Raw genomic sequence first — 18093 nt, forward strand, 5'->3', positions numbered from 1 at the left:
CGCTTTGCGCTCTGGTGGATGAACAGCAAGCCACGAAATGGAATGAGAGAGAGAGAGTTGACGTGAAAGAAGGAGGGAGGTGAAGCAGAGTTGGATGGGGGAGGGAGGGCAGGCGGCAGCTTTTATTCTAGGGACAACGGATGGAGGATGGAGGCGTCCGTCTGCCCAGTTTCCCCGGCGTGCCCCCATAAAAGGCATGAGCATCTCATCAAGCGTGTGTCTCTGCCAAGCCATGGATCTCGCAGGTGGTCCGAGCAGAGCGTCGGCCACGAAAAGAAGCAGAAACCTAAGTCGAGCGTCCTGCTAACCAATCCAACCTGCCAGGATTAGTGCTCGAAAGTCGCAGCCGACAGTGGGGGGCGTCGAGGATGGCGCAACACCAAACGCCTGAATGGCGGCGTTTTGACTGGCGTGCGTCGTAGCGCCTCCGGGCTAGAGACGAACTCCAAGGCCTCTTGCTGCGGACCGATCTGCCCCTCCGTGATGGCCCCAGAAGCACATGTCAGAAAACACCGCAAGCTCCGGGGGTGTGTGCCAGCGTTGAAGGCAGAAGGCACAGGCAATTTGCGTGTGTGCTTCGTGCTTGGTCGGATCTCATCTTTGGAGAATATGGGGACGCGGGAGGACGGTTCCATTCGTCGTGCTTGTGCATGCGCAGCGCCGATGCGCGGAGGCGGAAGGACCGTCGAGCCTGCAATTCGCTGATGTCAGTCCGAGCCTCAGCATCTGAAGAGCCAGGCAACCAGGGAAGACGCCGCGCTAGCCTCGGGGTCCTGACAAGGGCCTGGTACTGTAATATCAACCACATTGGCTTGTAAGGCGAAGAGCCGCCGCATACATTGAAGTTGCACTATTGTATTGCTGGTGTTGTTGGCTTTCAAGCATGCAGCTGAGGGATCTCCGGCTCGGCACGTCACCTCTTCCACTGAGGCGAGCGAGGATTGGCCCTCGGCTGTAACCCCCCTGAGGCAATTGCTCAGCATCTTGCCCCTTTACGCAGACCCGGTCTTCTCCGACAATGATCTGAGGTCGAAGAAAGCCTGGATGAAGCGTCTCTTTGGCGTTGTCTGGAATCGTCTGTGCCGGCAGGTACGTAATCAGCCTGAGGCACCAACGCCGAATTCCATCCCGACTTTCCCAATCGGGGTATCGATTACCCTCAAAAATCTTGCTATTACCCCCAGGAAACTCGCTGCTCTATTCTCATTACCCTCGAATTACCTGCACAAAACTGCTGTTTGTCTCGTCCATCGGGAGACACGGCGTCGAGAAATGACACGGCCGTATGGATGGCAATTTCCCATCACTTCTGATCCACAACGGCTGTGAGCAATAATTTCGGCCGTGCCAAGCAGCTTCTTCCAATGCCGTCGCTTGTTCTTGCAACCGCCCGACTGCCTCCTTGCGAATGGCCACACAATGCAGAGGCCCCAAAGGCCCCTCCTTTCTCTTCGCCTCATCGCCTGCTGTCACAATAATAAGCTGCGACTAATTCCCGGCCCTCTGGTTGGCTCCATGGCGGCTGACGCTCGTCTCAGCATATCTCGATGACCAGAGACAGGCTTATCCAGTCGTCGAGACATTTGGTTTGCAACACGCTTTGTGTAAGAGAAATCTGAGGGCTAATAATGCCCGAATGCGGCAGGGTTCCCTTCCAACCCCACAGCATCTCTGCTCTCGTGCAGGGATTATCCCTACACACTTTCGACAGATGCACACGAGGATCTGTGGCTGACGGCTTGAAGCTTAGCTGAACCGCCAATCACGGCCGACCATTTCCAAAGCCTGGCCCCTGCGTGGCCGATGTCGCGCTCAAGCTTCAACGCCAACGGCACAGTTGCTCTTGATGGAACGGAGACCCTAAAACGCCACCATGCCGTCTGGCGTCTGGAGAGACTGACCCCCAAGACGGCAGAGCAATCGACTGCTCAGCGCCATTGCAATTTTGCCCAAACAGCGCCATTAAGAGAACTACCCTACTAGGACAAGGGGATGTCGAGTCACGGCGTGGTTGGTGCGTGTCCCATTCTCGGGGACACGGGAGCCCCCTCAAGCTGGTGCCATGTGCGAGGCAGTCTGTGCGGCTTCTCGTCGTCATAGCCACACGTGCCACAGCCATGTCACTCGTGCTCGACACGGCCGAAACAGAAAGGTCGGTTGCAGTTTCTGGCTGCAAGATGGACAATGTGGACAAGATGAGGATGCAGAGCCGGGGCTGGGCATGCGCGGACGCTGCAGACAGCAGCCGGGTGTGCTGGGCCGCAGATTGCTTTTATGGATTTTGCCCGCGCCAGCGGCGCCATCTTCACTTGCATTGAGACGAGAGAGGACCGCAGGGAACCAACCCGGAGAACAGCCGTTTCGAACGATGGCCGTCGTGGAAACCTCGTCGACCAATAAGGCACTAGGCTTCGACGCCTGCAGCATGCACGACGTCGATGAGAGGCACGATTCTGGCAACCCTTCCTGTTCGATGCAACCCCATTTGGTTCGTCTCGCATCGATATTGCCTGTTATTCTAAGGGACGCGATGCCACATCCTGGCGAGCTGCTCGTATGTACCTACTGACGGGACGACCCATCCATCTGGCTGCGTGGTGGTTACTTCGGCCACGCTCACTCAAAAAATCGACATCATAAAACTGGCGCCTGCAGCCAATCAGCATCCCAGCCGCTGGCCTGTCGTCCTTATCTCAGGCCAACCAAGATTGCCGGCCCGTCGCCCGAACGTCTAACGCTACCTACAGATAGTGGCAGCCATAGCCTGGGGCTACTCGAACGCTGATACGAGCCAGCTTGCCACAGAGGCAGATGGTCTCGTTTATGAGACATCCAAGGTGCTCTGCCCGGCAGCTGGAGGAGCAAGTGCAAGTACGAAGTACGAGGACTCCGTACTCCATGGTTGCACCCGCACAAGTCATGGTGACATCCAAATGAGGTGATGGCCCTGCTGCTTGCACGTACCCCCAGAGGTGCTGCCAGAGGTGCCTCCAAGGAGCTTGTTTTGTAACGAGCAGTTGGCTCTGAACAAGAAGATCTTTACTGTGACCTACCGAGGCTTAGGAGAGGAGCAACATTACGGCTCTATCGTTTTGAAGGACGCAGAAGAACAGACAACCTCAAGGCGTACTCGACCATCCGCCACCATCGCGATTGCCAGCCTGCTCCCAAAAACAGGCCACTTCCATCTGAGGCAATATTGGAGGGTCTGCATTTCGCAACGTACCAATTGAACCAGGCTTATGTCCACTCTTTGCGTGCATCACGCTTCTCAGTCAGGATAAAATGCAACAGCGCCTATTCCTTCCGCCGTCTCTGCCAATTAACCAGGGCCTACCTATTTTCCCGAGCCAGATGGCGGGGCAAGGGAGGGGGGTGTGTCCTTGTTCCAGATCACTGGTGAAATGCATCACAGATGGTTGGACGCCTCACGCGAGTATGTACTTTGTTCTTTGTCTTTGAACGGAGGTCTCCGACGGTTCTTATAAATATACCAATGCGGAATCTCGGCAACGACAGCACTGCAGGAGATGGGCATCTGGAGGCGAGCTGGTCACACACAAGATTGATGGTCAATTTGAGACTGGTCCTGATGGCCAAAGCCAAGGGAAGTCGGTGACCTCATCATCCGCCCCCGACCACAGCCATCGAGAGAACTGGACACATTTCTTCATACGACCATCTGATGCCCTGTAGCAAAGAGGGTCTCGGCATTTTTCTTGGATACGCTGCGCTGATCCGAGGGGATTTGCTGAAGAAGAAGCTCCTGGAACTAGGGTCTCTTTCCATCTCGGACGGATGATTACTCGGCTGATTTCAACTCCGAATCCATCTTACTCATCAAAATTCGAACCTCTTCTCGCATTACGCCGACGACGTTGCAGACGAGAATCCGATGGTTACAGCCTGGGCGCGGTCCAAAGAGCACACATGGCATGGTGGCTCACCGAAGACGGAGCGGAAACGACAGCGATACCCCCATGTCGCAGCTTTCCATGGCAGGGAAAATGAGGATGGGGGTCCGTTGGATATTCCGAAATCTCCCGATATCCACCCTGAGTCTGTCTGTCGAGGCGCCAAGCAGGACGAGATGCACAAATCGCCGTAGTTGGGCCTTTTGTTGCCTTGTCCCATCATTCGAGTTGTTGTGAGTCATTGTAAAGGGTTGACCAGGATGAGTTTGTACGAGTAAGCTGTCCGAGCAGGCTGAACGCCTGAGTGGCCTGAGGAGGACGTAGCTCCTCTTTTGGCACAAAGTAGTAGGCGGGCAGAAGCTGGCTGTCTTTTGCCTGCCGTAGCATGACACCTCAGAAGCCTTTGTAAAACTACCAGGTACTAATTGAAATTGGTCCATTTTTCAAGCACGCAGAATAAGCCACGAAGCGTTTGGCTGTTCAACGAAGACTTCCATTGTAGCTGCTTTAAAGGTTCCGTGAGGCTGACACGTGGAAGGCTTCGGTGCGCGCCTAAAAGTACAGCAATGGACGTACCTAGACGCCACAAGCGCCTGCGGGTCCAGGGCCAACAAACTGCCGGCCAGCTATCTCGTAATTCGTCAACACCTTGATGCCCACGAGACCTCATCACCATCACAAGCTGGGACATTGATGACATCAGGGCTTGACTGCGGGTTACCGATGTTCGCAACGCTGCCAGACTTCACGCCGCGAGATGTAAGGATTTCTTCTAGGAAAGGGAACATTACTGAGTATCACCAGCTGACACCGTGGTTCAGTCACATTCTCTGTGGTACTCGTCGTCTAGGAATCCCTTCATCCCTCCAGGCCCGGTCGATAACCTTCACACGGATCCGAACAACGGCGGCCACCATGGCCCGGCGCACTCGCGGCAGCGTGGGCAGCTCATGGAGCGGACATTGCTCGCGCGGCTTGCTGCAGACGAGCAGAAGATGCACCGGCGCCGACTGAACGTGCAGAACTTTGGCAGCACCTGGCTGAAGCCCCCCGGAGTGCCAAAGACGCTGCATCAGATGCGGGAGGAGAAGCGCGAACAGGAGGAACACCAGGAAGCCATGCGGCGGGAGCAGCTTGCCCAGGAGCTGGCGGAAGCCGAGGGTGGCGGCCCAATGGACGAGGGCATGATGGACGATGTGCAGCTCGACGGGGCGCAAGATCTGGATGATGAAATCCCGGATGCGGACGACGCCTTTGATCCGAGCAGCGAGGAGAGCGAGGAAGACGGCGGAGAAGAAGAAGACGAAGAGAACGAAGATGACGACGACGACGAAGAGGCAGTGCGAGAAGAGGAAGCCGACGAAGAAGCTCTACGGGAGGAAAGACAGCACGGCCTGGTGGCGGCGCGCATGCGCATGACGGACGACGCCTTCCGGGAAGCCCTTATCCGCGGAGACCCAGAAGCGGGCGGCAGCATGTACGGCGGCGACGAGGATCTGGAAGACGAGGACCGCGAGCAGATGCTCGACGAGGACGATTTCGCCTACGACAACACGCTGGACGATGGCACAGCCGGCGACATGGATGCCGACCTCGACGACGACATCCCCGAGGCCGACGACCACGGCGGGTACGAGCATACCGATTCCGAGGCCGAAGTCAGCAGCAGCGTCAACGTCCACGAGCAAGACGACGACGACGACGACGACGATGAGGGGGAAGAGGGAGAGGGAGACACGACGGACACGCACGACCTCAGCTTCATGCCGTCGCGTGCTGCGCCCCTCGGGACCCCTCAGTCCCCCACGATGCCGCGGCACGCGGGCTTCCCCCCCTCTGGCCCCCGCGCAAGCATGGACCTGAGCGGGTTGCTTTCGCAGGACGAGAGCAGCTTGATGGCCATGATGGAGAGCAGTCCTGCTGTGACGACGAGGAGGAGGGCGGGCCAGCGGAAGTAGAATTCTTAGTGTTTTTCATTCTTTTTTCGTTTTTAATGCTCTCTCTTCCTTTTGTGGTGGTGGTGTGTGGGAGAGAGGGAAAATAGACATCAGTATAGGCTTAGATACCCCCTTTTTACAAGAGCCTCGAAGAAGGCATAGAGCAAAATAGATTATAAGGAAAGTTTTGCTGGTTTTGGTGCATTGGCACTATCAAGCCAAGCGAGTAGACTGAAGAGAAACAAACTTTCTTAGGGATTCAAATGTGAAGATATGACAGGCAAGCGCCCGGTGGTAATATTAAAAATAATATAGAGAACTTGAGCTGATATCAAAGAAACAAAAACCAGCAATACTCGCTTTTCTTCTTCCTCGCAGCCAGAATCTCCTGGCCCCCTCTACACCATTGCAGCCCATGTATCCATTCGATTTGAAGGGGAGAAACGGGGGGGCCCGAAAAGAACCGAGGAGCAGCAACAACAGACACCCAAAACGCCAGCCCCAAGATGCATATCTCTCTGATTTTTGGAAGCCAAGAAGCACGCCGTAGCCACCAGCCAAGAATCATGGGTCGTTAAGAAAGAAAGATAGAAGAAGAGCGTCGGTTTGCGGAGGACGCGAAGGTGGGGAAGTATAAACATGGCGGAATCAAATAATAGAGAACCCAGTCTATCATATCTCCTCGTAAGAAGGACAAGTCGGAAGGAGAAAGGAGGGAATCAGCCGGCGAATAGGGGCATCCCGCAGCAATGTTTTCTTAAAACAGCCAGACGTATATGAAGAGGGCGGCGACGGCGAGGAAGAAGAGCAGCCACCACTTCCAGCTGATGCCGCTGCGCTGGGCCATGATGAGCATGCGGTTCATGGTGCCGCGGAGGCGCACGCGCGTCGAGTCGAACGTGTCGTTCATCTTCTCGGCGAGGGCGGAGGATTCGCGAATTTCGTCGCCAATGGCCACCGTCATCTGCGCCGCTTTCGTGTTAACCAACTTGATCTCTGTCTCCGCCTTTTTGTTCTCTTAACAGAAACCCCCTTGAGAGGAGGGAGGGGAGGATGATTTTGGGTAGGGGGGACTTGATGGGAAGAGAAAGCGTGCGCGCGCTTGACGTACGTCTTTCAGAACCTTGACTTTGCCCAGGATGCCCGACACCTGCTCGTCGTTCTGGCTCTCCAACTCGTTGAGCACCGCGTCGCTGTACTGCCCCTTCTTGTTGGGCGTCGCGGTCCGGTACGCATGCGACGGGCTCCCCGCGTCGCCGTAGCCATTGCCCATCATCGAGGGGGAGTAGCCTCCTCCGTAGCTGCTGTAGCCATAGCCTCCCCCTACGCCGACCCCGGGAGAGGGCGACGGGCTGGGCCGGCCGCGCTGCTGTGACTGGTCACCCGTGTAGCCGGCGAAGAGGACGCTGCGGGAGTCGCGCTGGTGGAGGGACGAGGTTCCGAATCTGCGGTGGAAGTGGTTAGCTGTGTGGTCTCTCGTCTTGCTGGATTGCCCGGCGGGGAGGAAGGCGACGATGGGAGAGGCGTTGGGAGCGCGCGCGCGCAATCGTGAAAGCCGCCTCTGCAAATGAGGCTTCGAATAGGGTACGCTGTGATATTCGGGGACATGGAAACGCACCTTTGCGACATGATGACACTGGAAGGGGAAGAAAGAAGCAGGAATCGCGCAGCCCACGGAACGAGGAAACGAATGAGCTGGCGCGCGCGTAAATGAAGCCTGTAGAACGAAGAGAACAGAGAAAGCAAGACTATGGAATGTTTGTTTCAAGAAGAAGAATGCAGAGCCCCCCTGTGAGCAAGTCGGGACAACTATTTCATTGAAGGCAGCATTTTTTATGGCTTAGGTGGTCGGTCTTGACCGTGACAGTCAAGAGTGAGTGGCGTTAGTGACTTTTTGGAGGTTAGGGGGAGCGAGTGCCTTGGGGAGTACGTACCGGGCTAGTTGGTGGCGGCTGAACCAAACAAAAAGAACCGGTGGCTTCAAGTAAAAGTGTGCACAAACTGTATTGCTGTAGAACACCAATGAAGAGAGAGACAGTCAGTCATTCAAATACAGAGATGACAAAGGTGTCCTGCGCAGCAATCGGCTGTCGCACATCATCGAATTCGGGTATCTTCAGCTGGGAATCCAGGGTATGTAGATACGTGGGAGCCCGACACAGGTGCATGGGCCATTCACTCGAGTGTGGGGATGGCGGGACAAACAAACAAGGCCCCAAGAACACGACTGCGGACGAACAGCATCAGTATGCATGGCCTTAATACGGCGTGTGCAAATTTTGGCTATCTCTGCTCTCCTTCGAAGCAGCATGGCAGATAAACGCCCGGCTAAATAGCAAACAGAGACTTTTTCGTCGTTACATGGCCCTCAGCCAATACACTCAGATCCCGCTCGAAAGATGCCCAGCCCCCCGGTCACCCGCATCGTGAAAGCATTGGTAAATTCAAGTTACCATGGGAGAGTTGTCGGGCATCCAATGGTAGCAAAGGTGGTAGGGGCGCAGGGGCGCACTTGCTTAGCCATCCATCTCGGTATCCTCGTGGGTGGGCTGGAAGTCGTCGTCGTCCTCGTCCTCATCGTCGTCCTCCATGGGGGTCTGCTCAGCGGCTCTGGCGTAGTCAATCTTGGCACCACGGGTGCGGCGTCCTCCCTCAACAATGTTGTTCAGGTCAATCTCCTCGAGGCCGTCCTCATCTGTGTCAAGTGGTTAGAGACCCAATGGCTTGCCTGGTAGTAGACATGGCAGAGGGTGGTGCAAATTTACCTGGTTCGGCAACCTATCGTGGACGGATCAGTATTCTGACGATGCATCATCAAGAGGAACTGATCTTTGACTTACCTCCTCATCGTCATCCTCGTCCTCGTCCTCGTCGTCCTCATCATCCTGATCCATGGCGGTGTCCTGGTGAACATCGTCCTGAGCGGCCTTGCCCTTGCCCTTGCTCTCAGCAAAGGTCTCCTCAGTGTGAGGGTTGGTGACTCCGGTCTCGTCAGACATTTTTCGGCACGAGTAGGTTGCTGATGAGTGATTGTGTGAGGTGAAAGTGTAGAGATTGATCGAGGGACAAGCTGCTCTTGAGGCGAGTGAAGGGTCGGTGTTTTGGTAAGGTATAAGTAGGGCGGGTGAGCTTGAGGTGGATCGAACAGTGCTTCAAGCTCTTTTAGGTTGGAAGGCACTCGCCAATTGCACGGCGAGGACCTGGAGAGGCAACAACAGGGCTAGGCCAGTTGAGGCCTAGCGCAAATCGAGATTTGTAGGTGTACGTATCTCGCAGTCACGTGTTTCGATCTCAGACATGACCATAGGACCGGAGAACGAGGGCGGGCAGGCGGCGTGAACAGCTTCACGAGTAAGATGAATTGCTGGCATGGCTGCTGATGATTTGTGTACTGGGGAGGAATGGCAGTGCAATAGGAGGGGAAAAGAGCAGATGCATTACAGGCAGCCAGTGGAACTTGTTTGGGGTATTGCGTAGCAACATAGTGGCATCATGACAAACACACAGACGCAGCAGAGCCAGTATCACCGAGGCAACTGCGACACCTCAGCCCCTGTCAATGGCCCGTTCATCATGAAATGTCTTGATCGCATTGTAGAAACGTGCGCGTATATTTTCGACTCTTATTTCTCGCTGCCCCCTCCGCTCATTGCCAGGAACACTACAATACCAATCAACCACCAATACCTGCGTGATGTTAGCACCATGAACAGTCTCGAATAGGCAACACGCAACGTACTTCTGAAGAATCGTCTTCTCCTCCTCCTCCACCTTCTTCCCCTCTGGTGACAGAACAACCGGCTTGTTCAGCTCAGGCTGCTTGCCCTTGAGCGCCGGCAGCACCACAACTTGCGGCCCAAAGTCCCTCGTCTGACCCGCATCAATCCTCACTCCCTTGAGGGAAGCACTCAGCAGCTCGCCATGCGCATCGACCGACAGGATCAGGTTGGGCGAGTATCCCTTGTCAAAGTTGTCCACCGAGGCAACCGTCGTGCCCGATATCCACCGCGACGACTTTGTGTCGTACAGGCCCACGCGGACTAGCTGTGCAGACTCTGGAATCTCAGGTGCCTCGTAGGAGATGGTGGACGACGCTGCGCCGTTGCTGGGATCGTAGGCAACCTCGGCGAGGAGGCTGGGCGGCTCTGGGGTTTCGACGGGCTGGATGTAGATTTGCGCGGTGTGGAAATCGGCGTGGACGAGAGCTGCGGCGCACAGGGCCGAGAAGAGAGCGAGGACGCGCATCTTACCCGCGCAATGGAAAGAAAAGCTGCGAGATGAGCTTCGAAAGCTGTGTCTGGTTTGGCTCAGGAAGAGGTCAAGCAGGTGTCGTTACCTGGCCTCGATTGCGATAAGGCAGTCGAACTGTGGTGGAGCAATTGCAAGGTACTGGGATAAGCTCTGTGCCGAATACGGACAGACGGCCTCTGGAGCGGTGGGTTTCGCCGGCACGTGCTGTGGCTCCAAAGCTCTGGGGACGTCATACCTCTAGATCTCAAACAGACAATCTTGAATTCTCCAAGGCAGCCTTAATTTTCTACTACTACTCAATGTCACTAAAGGCATCTGGCTAATAACTGTCCAGGTAGCTCCAATTGCGAACCATGGATCACGGCAAGGCAGGGATAAAAAGGCAACCTTTCAGACGAAACCCCCTCCGTGCCCCTAGCTGAAATGGTTCGCCTGCAGAAGGTTCTAAGCTCTCTAGGGCTGCTTCGACAACTTCGATGAGCAGACGCCGACAAACAAACGGTCATCACGACCATATCCAACACGCCGCCACAACGCCGACGGGGCTGCCAACGTCCCGTGTCTACCGCTTCCTTGCAGGGGCAAAGACCCCCTAAGTGCTATGATCATGGGGTAAATGGGTCGCGGCCTCTCTGTCGCGTCATCCTGCCAAGTGGCTACATTCACGCACACCCTCTCAGCTGGAATAGGCGGCTGTATTTCTGCCAAGCTGGGTCAGAGCAGAGCCAATAATGCGGACCAAATGACGTGTCGTTCATTATCGAGCCGACGCGCGAGATGAGACAGCCGTTTTACTGGTTATCCGCTCTCGGCTCTAGGATTCTCTCCCGTGCTCTGCATATACAGGAAGGCTGCCTCTTTTAGAGGCGGAGTTAGAACGTCAGCCATGTGCCTCCAGAAGCAACTTTGGAATCAGTACTTCGTACGGACAGTTATTGACCAAACCAGCATTTTTCACTAAAGTTGGATACTCTCCGCGCCAGTACTGCCGAGGTTGTTCTTGGTCGTTGCCAGTGGCCAAACAAGTGTGGCCGTTGGAAGAAATACCTCGTAAACCGAAATCTACTGCGGCACAAATATGTGGCCCTTGGGCAGGCTACTAGCGTGTGTCCTGGCGCATCTCACGGCAGGCGAGCATCCTGCTGATACGCTGGTCTTGTCGGTGACAATATCTTAATTTGATGCTGTCTGATCATACGAAGCTCCGATGAGTTATGTCGGCAGTTGATGGAAATGAAGGAACAAAAAAGCCTTGATATATATCCCTACGGAAGAAATGAAGACATTGCAACACCACGAAACTCTTGCCGAGTACATTTAACCCCATTCCACTGCGAGCCTTCTCGACATCGCAAGATTCAACCGTGGTCCAATGTCGTCAAGTGCCCCGGTATGACCTATCACGAAAATAATCCAAGGCGAGGCACGCAGAGGCGCACGCATCTATGACGGTGGGGAGAATGCGAAGGAAGACTGTGGCTGGGTCTTGGATAATCAGTGCAAGCGGAAGAAGAGCGGCGAATGTTGTCGTCAAAGTCTGCGACAGATATTTATCCCTCCATCTCGGCCGGCTGAACAGGTGAAGCACGAAGCTCCAGTGTATCACGGTAGTCGCTGCTATCAGCAACAGAAGCAGTTCGCAAGAGCATTGTCTATCCTGAAACAAGAACGAATGCCTCTGGTCTCGCGGCGTTCCGTGTTTACACGTCTATCGTCATATCAGCTGTCAGAGCGACATTCTGCGACATTGAAAGTTCTTTTTCTCCTACTGGATATATCTTCCAACCCTCCTCATCCTTGGAGTCCTTGCTGAACTGCTCTGGGATGATATTCAGAGTCGCCGTCAACCCCCAAGCCGCCAACGTGTGGCATAGAGGATATCTGCTATCGCCAAGAGCGCTCGTCTGTTGAGCTGTCGCGTAGGTTTGTGAGGCCTCGATGCTTTGGTCGCTCTTTGTGGCCGCTGCGTACGAAATTTCTGGTTCATGACGTTCCAACATAGGCTTCGATGGCGTATTAGGATGTTTAGATATCTTGAGGCTCTAGGTCGATTCGCTCAAGAGATGACAGGCAGTGTCTGAGGAAAGGAGTCGGTAACGTGCATTGAACGCGGCGAGAAAAGAAGAAAACAGCTAATAAAATGGTCCTTCATTGCTGAGCCTCTATGGAAACAAAGCAATTGAGAGATTCTCGAAGCACCTGGTCAGAATACCCCTCACTTTCCGCCTGCGAGTATCATTGGATCCAACCAGGGAAGGGAGTGCAAACACCCTCCCGTCTCAGCCACCACGCCTTGTCGGGTTGCCTTACGCTATCCAAGGCATTGCACCTCGCCGCGAACCACGCAGTGAGGCTCTCACTTTGGTTTATTAAGGCGTGCAATTCTTCTCAAATCATTCGAGGAGGCTAGGAACCCCAGGTAAGACGAACTTCTTTGGGAAACCCGACCCTTTCGACACACACACCCTCCCTATCTCTCCGCCCCCAAACTTGATGTGTGCGCACGACAGCCTCCAATCTCGATAACTTGCCATAACAAGTCCCCAATCTACCCACTTCTTGCTTCTTTCTCTCTGTCAACTATTTTGAACTTCCTCGCTCGAAGAAGAGCGCCCCCTTCTCCGATCTTGCATCTTCTCTGTTCACTCATCCTTTTGTTTATGTATACATCAAGCGGCTTTACCCATAGCACTGAACCCTCAACCTGGCATGCTTCACCTTACCATTTGTTCCAAGAAGTAGCATAGCCTGCTTCACTTCTGTGATCCCTCATCAACCACCCTCTCCCCCGTAACATCGCGTGGCCTCAATCTTCAAGCCTCAACATAGCATTCAGAACAGAAAATCTCCACCAAATTCTGAGATGGTATTTAAGCAATGGCTACTGCAGATCAACATTTCCCTCTCAGCATTGATTCTTCTGCCGGGAAGCCAGCAGAGCCATTTCTCCTGGGCACCGGCGGCAACGTTTGCGTAAGTCATCATTGCCTCGTCCTTCTTTGCTCCATCAACCATTTGTGCTTATGGTCTCGCGTGAAAACAGAATCCTGGCTTCTTGGGGCCTGACGGGGGTGTTCCTCGCCTTTCTTCACAAGCGATATCTTCTAGAGTATGTCTCTTTGCGTTGTCTGAAGCTATACTGAGTGATGTAGAGACAGAAATGGACCGCTCACTGATAGTTTCAGAAACCCTCAACGAATGATACTCTATCCACTGCAAGTTTGGTTGCCATTCGTAATGATGCTGCAGACTTCGCTCGCAGAGGCGATCTTACTTCTACCGTTGGCCACAACAGCCGCCATGATCTTTTTGGCGGCGCAGAGGAACGATGGAGCTCCCGACGACGACAATCTGGGACTACCCATTCCCGTTCCTGGACGGCGCCGATGGCGGTTTCGCCCAGTAATCATGCTGCCGGATGCGCAGAATCAGTGACAACAGCCAAGGTATCGTCCCTTTTTACCCGCAAGAGCTCCGACGACGAAATGCAAACTTGGCCGTTGCGAGGGTATTGCTGGAGTCGAAATTGCATTGCAACAAACGAATCACGGCCAGGTATTGCATTCAACTGGCCAACACCTTTCTAGCGGCCAGGCCAAGGGCATATATGCTGGTTTGGTCATGGTTGAAAGCAAGTGTATCGAGGTTGATAACGCACAGATCCCATGGAATGCGCTGATAACGCTCCATCGCACTCTGCTTCACGAGCACCACGACTTTTTCTTAGCCAGCCAGCATCCTACCGCAACTCCCGCACTGCGGCGGTTGGCACCCAAGTATGCGATGCCCGCACGAATGTGGCGACACGGCATTCATTCTTTTCTTGAGCTACTTCGACAAGGCCTGCCTGCTCCGATGGAGCATATGCTTGCCGTTATCTACCTGGCTTACCATATGATGGCTCTCCTCTACGAGACAGTGCCCGCCTTTGAAGATGCATGGAGCGAGTGCCTGGGAGATCTTTCCAGATACCGAATGGCCATTGAGGATGATGATATCCGCGGTCGGGAAAACCTGGACTGGTGACTCTCGATGCTGGTACTATCGGATAAGGTCCCAACTACCAGGCGGCTGTATCACCATCTTGCTATATTGACTCGGCCGAACGCTCTTCAGCAGCTCTTTTATTACACCATGTCGTCGACCAAATGCCTTGAAGCTCTTCAGCTCATTATACGCGGACTGTTTGGAAACGCAAATATCCTGCCACATCTTCACGCTACCTTGGTCTTTATGTACACCTTCTACATGTCACTAAGTCAGCTGCGTACGGCACGATGGAAATCACTTACATGCGGCTAGACCAGAATGCTATCCGGTTGTTCGCTTTCGATCAATGAGCGCCGAGCCCAAAGTCCCTTGTTCAGACCCAAGCCTGCCACCATATTGGGCTTGTTGGGGAATGCAGCCGCGATCCCTTCCAGAGGACTTTGTGGTGGGGGACTTGTATCAACTGGAGATTATTTCCCTCCTCATCGGTTTGACCATGGGACGCAGATGGGGAAAAAGTACCAGTTGAGCCTGTGGCAGTTCCCAAAGGTCGGCCAGAGAGACCTTTATGCCGAGACATCTAAACCGCACGCCCACCGCCTCTGTCTCTATTTTCGAAACGACTTTTTGTCGCCACCGTCACTGGTGAAGGCATTCGTACCAGGCATCGCTAGCCTATCAGGGCTCAGAGTCGAGCTGGCGAGATGCCAGGGATACCGTCCATTCGAGATCCCTTTCCTACGATGGCGAACCGCGCCACCCATCTACCAATGTCCACCAACGCACTAGGCCTCCACACTACAGGAGCCGTGTCGCTTCTCCCTTCATAACCACCCTCTTACCAAATGATAGAAGATGACGATTCTGGATCTCAACATTACGATACTGCATAGCGATGCCATTGCCTGGGTCTCCTGCATAGAGCCATGTGGCCCCATACGTTAAAAGCTATTATACTTCTCCTATTCTTTTTTTTCCTATTCCTATCGGTCTCATGTTTGTTCAGAAATCTTTTACCGGTTCATACATGGCGCTTGAATTCGTCTGTATTTGGTTTGCATCGGATGAGAATTGACTTGCTGGGCGCTGTGCCTCAGGATGCGGTCAGTCCTTTTGTTGGCTTTGTTAGATACATGTAAGAAGATGTTAGAAAAGTACATTAAAAAATTTGTATGGTATATACATGTAGCCTTGCATACATACATACATAGCCCCTATTGAGGCTCTTCGAATTGTTTTTGGTAGATGGTTTAACGTCTATAGCGAGCGTGTTCTAGGATATTTTGGTTATCTACCTTTTGATTCACACTCGATGGGCATAATGAAAAGGACACGGTATGAAATGTGACGACCTTAAGGTCTTCCTTACGAAGTAGTTCAACTGCCATGGAATATGCTCTCTCTAGAGGGTCAATTATAGACGCTGGGGTGCACCTCGTCTCGAGGTATTCTGCCGCGTTTTCTGAACTGTACGGCGAGTGCCTGAAAGTTCACTTGGGACTCTTATCCAACGAATCAAGGATGGTCTAGATTGTAGCTGACAATATATCATATATTCCCAGCTGACCGCTTGGAACACCACAACTATATACATGCGATTTGTGGTCTCCCATTGATGCCACGATAGAACGTGTGCGGCGAGGTTGCGGTAGGCTCTTAGCAGGCCCATGTTCAGACAGCTGAGCATCCCTCCTCAGCCTCTTAGCTGTATATTCCTTGAGTAAAGGCTGGCCTGTTGTGAACTCAAAGTCGCATTTCTATCTCATCGCGGTCCAGGAATTGGCGGAGGGAGCAGTCGTAGATCGAGTCTCTGGCTGCCTTGATGTGATGTTAAATATATCATAGCGGCCGTTGTAGATATCGGGAGAAGTAGGACGGCCTCTGCGAGTGGTGACTGTAGCGCAAATGTAAAGGCGAGCCATATCTGTAGGGGATATAGGACCATCTGGCGGGGACTCCTACACGGGCACGGTCAGTCAAATCCAGGCTGTAGATGAAATCCCATTGACTCTTAGCTTACTCCAAAAGATATCGATGGTGAGTAAAGACGAGAGAGAAGCTCGTCAAACCCCAGGAGAGCAGAAGCCTATTTCGATGTAAGTACCACGGGACATGAGACGTGAGAGAGGAAGTGGTTGAGGAGAGACGCACCCTGAGGTTGCTATGGGAGCCCATGAGTACAAATGCTGCTGGCTCCCGGGCAGGAGGACCAGTACTGACAGACACATGTTGGCTTGCAACACCCATTCTCCCATCCTTGCCCGAGTGGTTGGCACCATGGAGTAAGGAGTGCGCGAGAGAGGGAAGAAAGGCCACTCTATATTCGGCCCGCCATACTCTGGGGATATAGCGATCAAGTACGAACCCGAGGCTCCAAGTCTCGTGAGGCATACGAGGGTTCGGCAGCCAACCCCAGGTAGTTGTGTTCTTACACCTAGGTGCCTTTTGCCTTGGAACAAGCGAGGCGAGAATATTCTAGTGTTTCTCTACAGGGAGTCAGCCCATACCCTCGCCTCTTTAATCTCTTTCAACTTCGGGGCGCCGAGCTTCAAGACTATTCTGAGCCTATCAATTGGTTCTCATACGTCAGAAAGGATGTCCCAAGGCACTTTGTTGGGCTGATAATGGGAAGACATAGCGACTGCCTTGGCACGATATAGAAGAGGCGCCAAATTTGAGGGAGCAATTGATCGCGCGTGGCAATCGTCCTGGCTTCTCGAGCAATCACAAGGTCAGAAAAGGCAATGAGGTCTCCGGGCTGTGCTGCGTTGCGTGTCTGCATACGCGTGGTTGAACGCAATTGGCCGGGTCGAGTGAGGTTTCGGTGATCCTTCTGCAGAGTCGCGAGTGAAGGATGCCTTGCCTTCAGGGCAAGCGAGCCGCGGTTCAGCTTCTCTTTACCTTGACGACCGCCGGGCGCGTCCAAGCAACAGGTTTAAATACATGCCCTAGCACGTATCATGGTGCTTGTCAGTTGGCAATCTCAGCGCCAAATCACAATCCCATAAAAACTCCCAGCTAGACTTATATTTCCTTTGCCGATTCGAACTGGATGCAACGTCTCCTGTATGCAGACGGAGAAGACAGACATCAGCGTTCACTGTGCTGCAATTCATGGTGCGGAGACACCATGTAACGCTTCCATATGCCACGCTCTGGCAGCATGTGGCTTGACGGCCGCGCTGAATTTCATCGCCGCGCAGCTCAACAACAACACGCAAGCCCAGACGTGCGACGCCGCAGCAGACTCAAACGGAGTCAGCTACTTTCTGCCAGCCGTCAAGCACCCAACTCGGTGTGAAACAAGTCTGCTTTTGCTTGCCCTCCTGACCTGCTTGCACTGGAGCTGTATATTCAACGTCTTCAACAACCGGCCTCGAAGCAAAACTCAGTTCCTGCCTCGCATCGTCATGGCGGCCCTCTTCACGCTTCTTCCTCTTGCGAGAATCACTCGGGATCCGGCAATCGTTTTGGTTCGACTTCTGCCCATCGTCACCGATATTTACGTCATGGCCGCTCTTTTCATCGACTATTCTCTTCAGAGGAGGCTGATCGTCGACAGCGCTTGTTAAGGAGCCTTGAAATCACTGGGACTTAAGGGACGACGATTGCACTTCCTTTTGTTTCTCCTTTTCCTTGCTTGCTGGATTCAGATTGTTATGGATGCTACCGGCACCTAAGGTAGTATTTAGCAGAAAGCAAAAGTCATTCCTTCAAAGTAGCGCCTGGAGCCTGTATCAAGCACGTACTCTCACATTTGAAAACAAGTACCATCTCGCGCCACAGCTGTTTCTGGTCATGGCATGGGCCCTTGTAACATGGGATTTGGGCGTGTTACAATGTGTTGATAGTTCTTTTAGCTTCTGTGATCGTGATATAGCAGGTAACAGGCTTGTGGGACCCATGACGAGAAGAGTCGACTATTATCAGAAACACCTATGGCGCGCGTAGGTAGGTACTATTCCATTCATACCTATGTACACGATGAACGGCGTGTGTCT

The 18093-nt window shown here is 53.5% G+C and overlaps 6 protein-coding genes across 6 annotated transcripts; 3 read left to right on the forward strand and 3 right to left on the reverse strand.

Annotated features, from left to right (window-relative positions):
• Positions 1–2117: 2117 nt before the first annotated feature.
• BBK36DRAFT_1143551 (hypothetical protein) lies at positions 2118–3233 on the forward strand (the record flags this gene model as incomplete). Its single annotated transcript, XM_024893603.1, has 4 exons — positions 2118–2249; positions 2357–2554; positions 2748–2871; positions 2971–3233. 4 exons carry the CDS (start codon positions 2118–2120, stop codon positions 3231–3233), a joined length of 717 nt encoding a protein of 238 aa, XP_024747163.1.
• Positions 3234–4637: 1404 nt separating this feature from the next.
• On the forward strand, positions 4638–5872 carry BBK36DRAFT_1125138 (hypothetical protein; the record flags this gene model as incomplete). Its single annotated transcript, XM_024891245.1, has 2 exons — positions 4638–4673; positions 4736–5872. The coding sequence occupies 2 exons, from the start codon at positions 4638–4640 to the stop codon at positions 5870–5872; spliced, it is 1173 nt and encodes a 390-aa protein (XP_024747164.1).
• A 736-nt stretch (positions 5873–6608) lies between these two features.
• Positions 6609–7480, reverse strand: BBK36DRAFT_7082 (hypothetical protein; the record flags this gene model as incomplete). The annotated part of the gene is made up of 3 exons (XM_024898536.1): positions 6609–6815; positions 6963–7296; positions 7470–7480. 3 exons carry the CDS (start codon positions 7478–7480, stop codon positions 6609–6611), a joined length of 552 nt encoding a protein of 183 aa, XP_024747165.1.
• An 887-nt stretch (positions 7481–8367) lies between these two features.
• Positions 8368–8850, reverse strand: BBK36DRAFT_1125729 (hypothetical protein; the record flags this gene model as incomplete). Its single annotated transcript, XM_024891310.1, has 3 exons — positions 8368–8546; positions 8617–8629; positions 8692–8850. 3 exons carry the CDS (start codon positions 8848–8850, stop codon positions 8368–8370), a joined length of 351 nt encoding a protein of 116 aa, XP_024747166.1.
• Positions 8851–9474: 624 nt separating this feature from the next.
• Positions 9475–10096, reverse strand: BBK36DRAFT_1125873 (hypothetical protein; the record flags this gene model as incomplete). The annotated part of the gene is made up of 2 exons (XM_024891324.1): positions 9475–9538; positions 9591–10096. 2 exons carry the CDS (start codon positions 10094–10096, stop codon positions 9475–9477), a joined length of 570 nt encoding a protein of 189 aa, XP_024747167.1.
• Positions 10097–12965: 2869 nt separating this feature from the next.
• Positions 12966–14259, forward strand: BBK36DRAFT_1171300 (hypothetical protein; the record flags this gene model as incomplete). Its single annotated transcript, XM_024895556.1, has 5 exons — positions 12966–13075; positions 13146–13215; positions 13282–13657; positions 13830–14105; positions 14156–14259. 5 exons carry the CDS (start codon positions 12966–12968, stop codon positions 14257–14259), a joined length of 936 nt encoding a protein of 311 aa, XP_024747168.1.
• Between the last annotated feature and the right edge of the window lie 3834 nt (positions 14260–18093).

The sequence above is a fragment of the Trichoderma citrinoviride genome (genome assembly GCF_003025115.1).
Source record: "Trichoderma citrinoviride strain TUCIM 6016 unplaced genomic scaffold BBK36scaffold_12, whole genome shotgun sequence".
Lineage (NCBI taxonomy): Eukaryota > Fungi > Ascomycota > Sordariomycetes > Hypocreales > Hypocreaceae > Trichoderma > Trichoderma citrinoviride.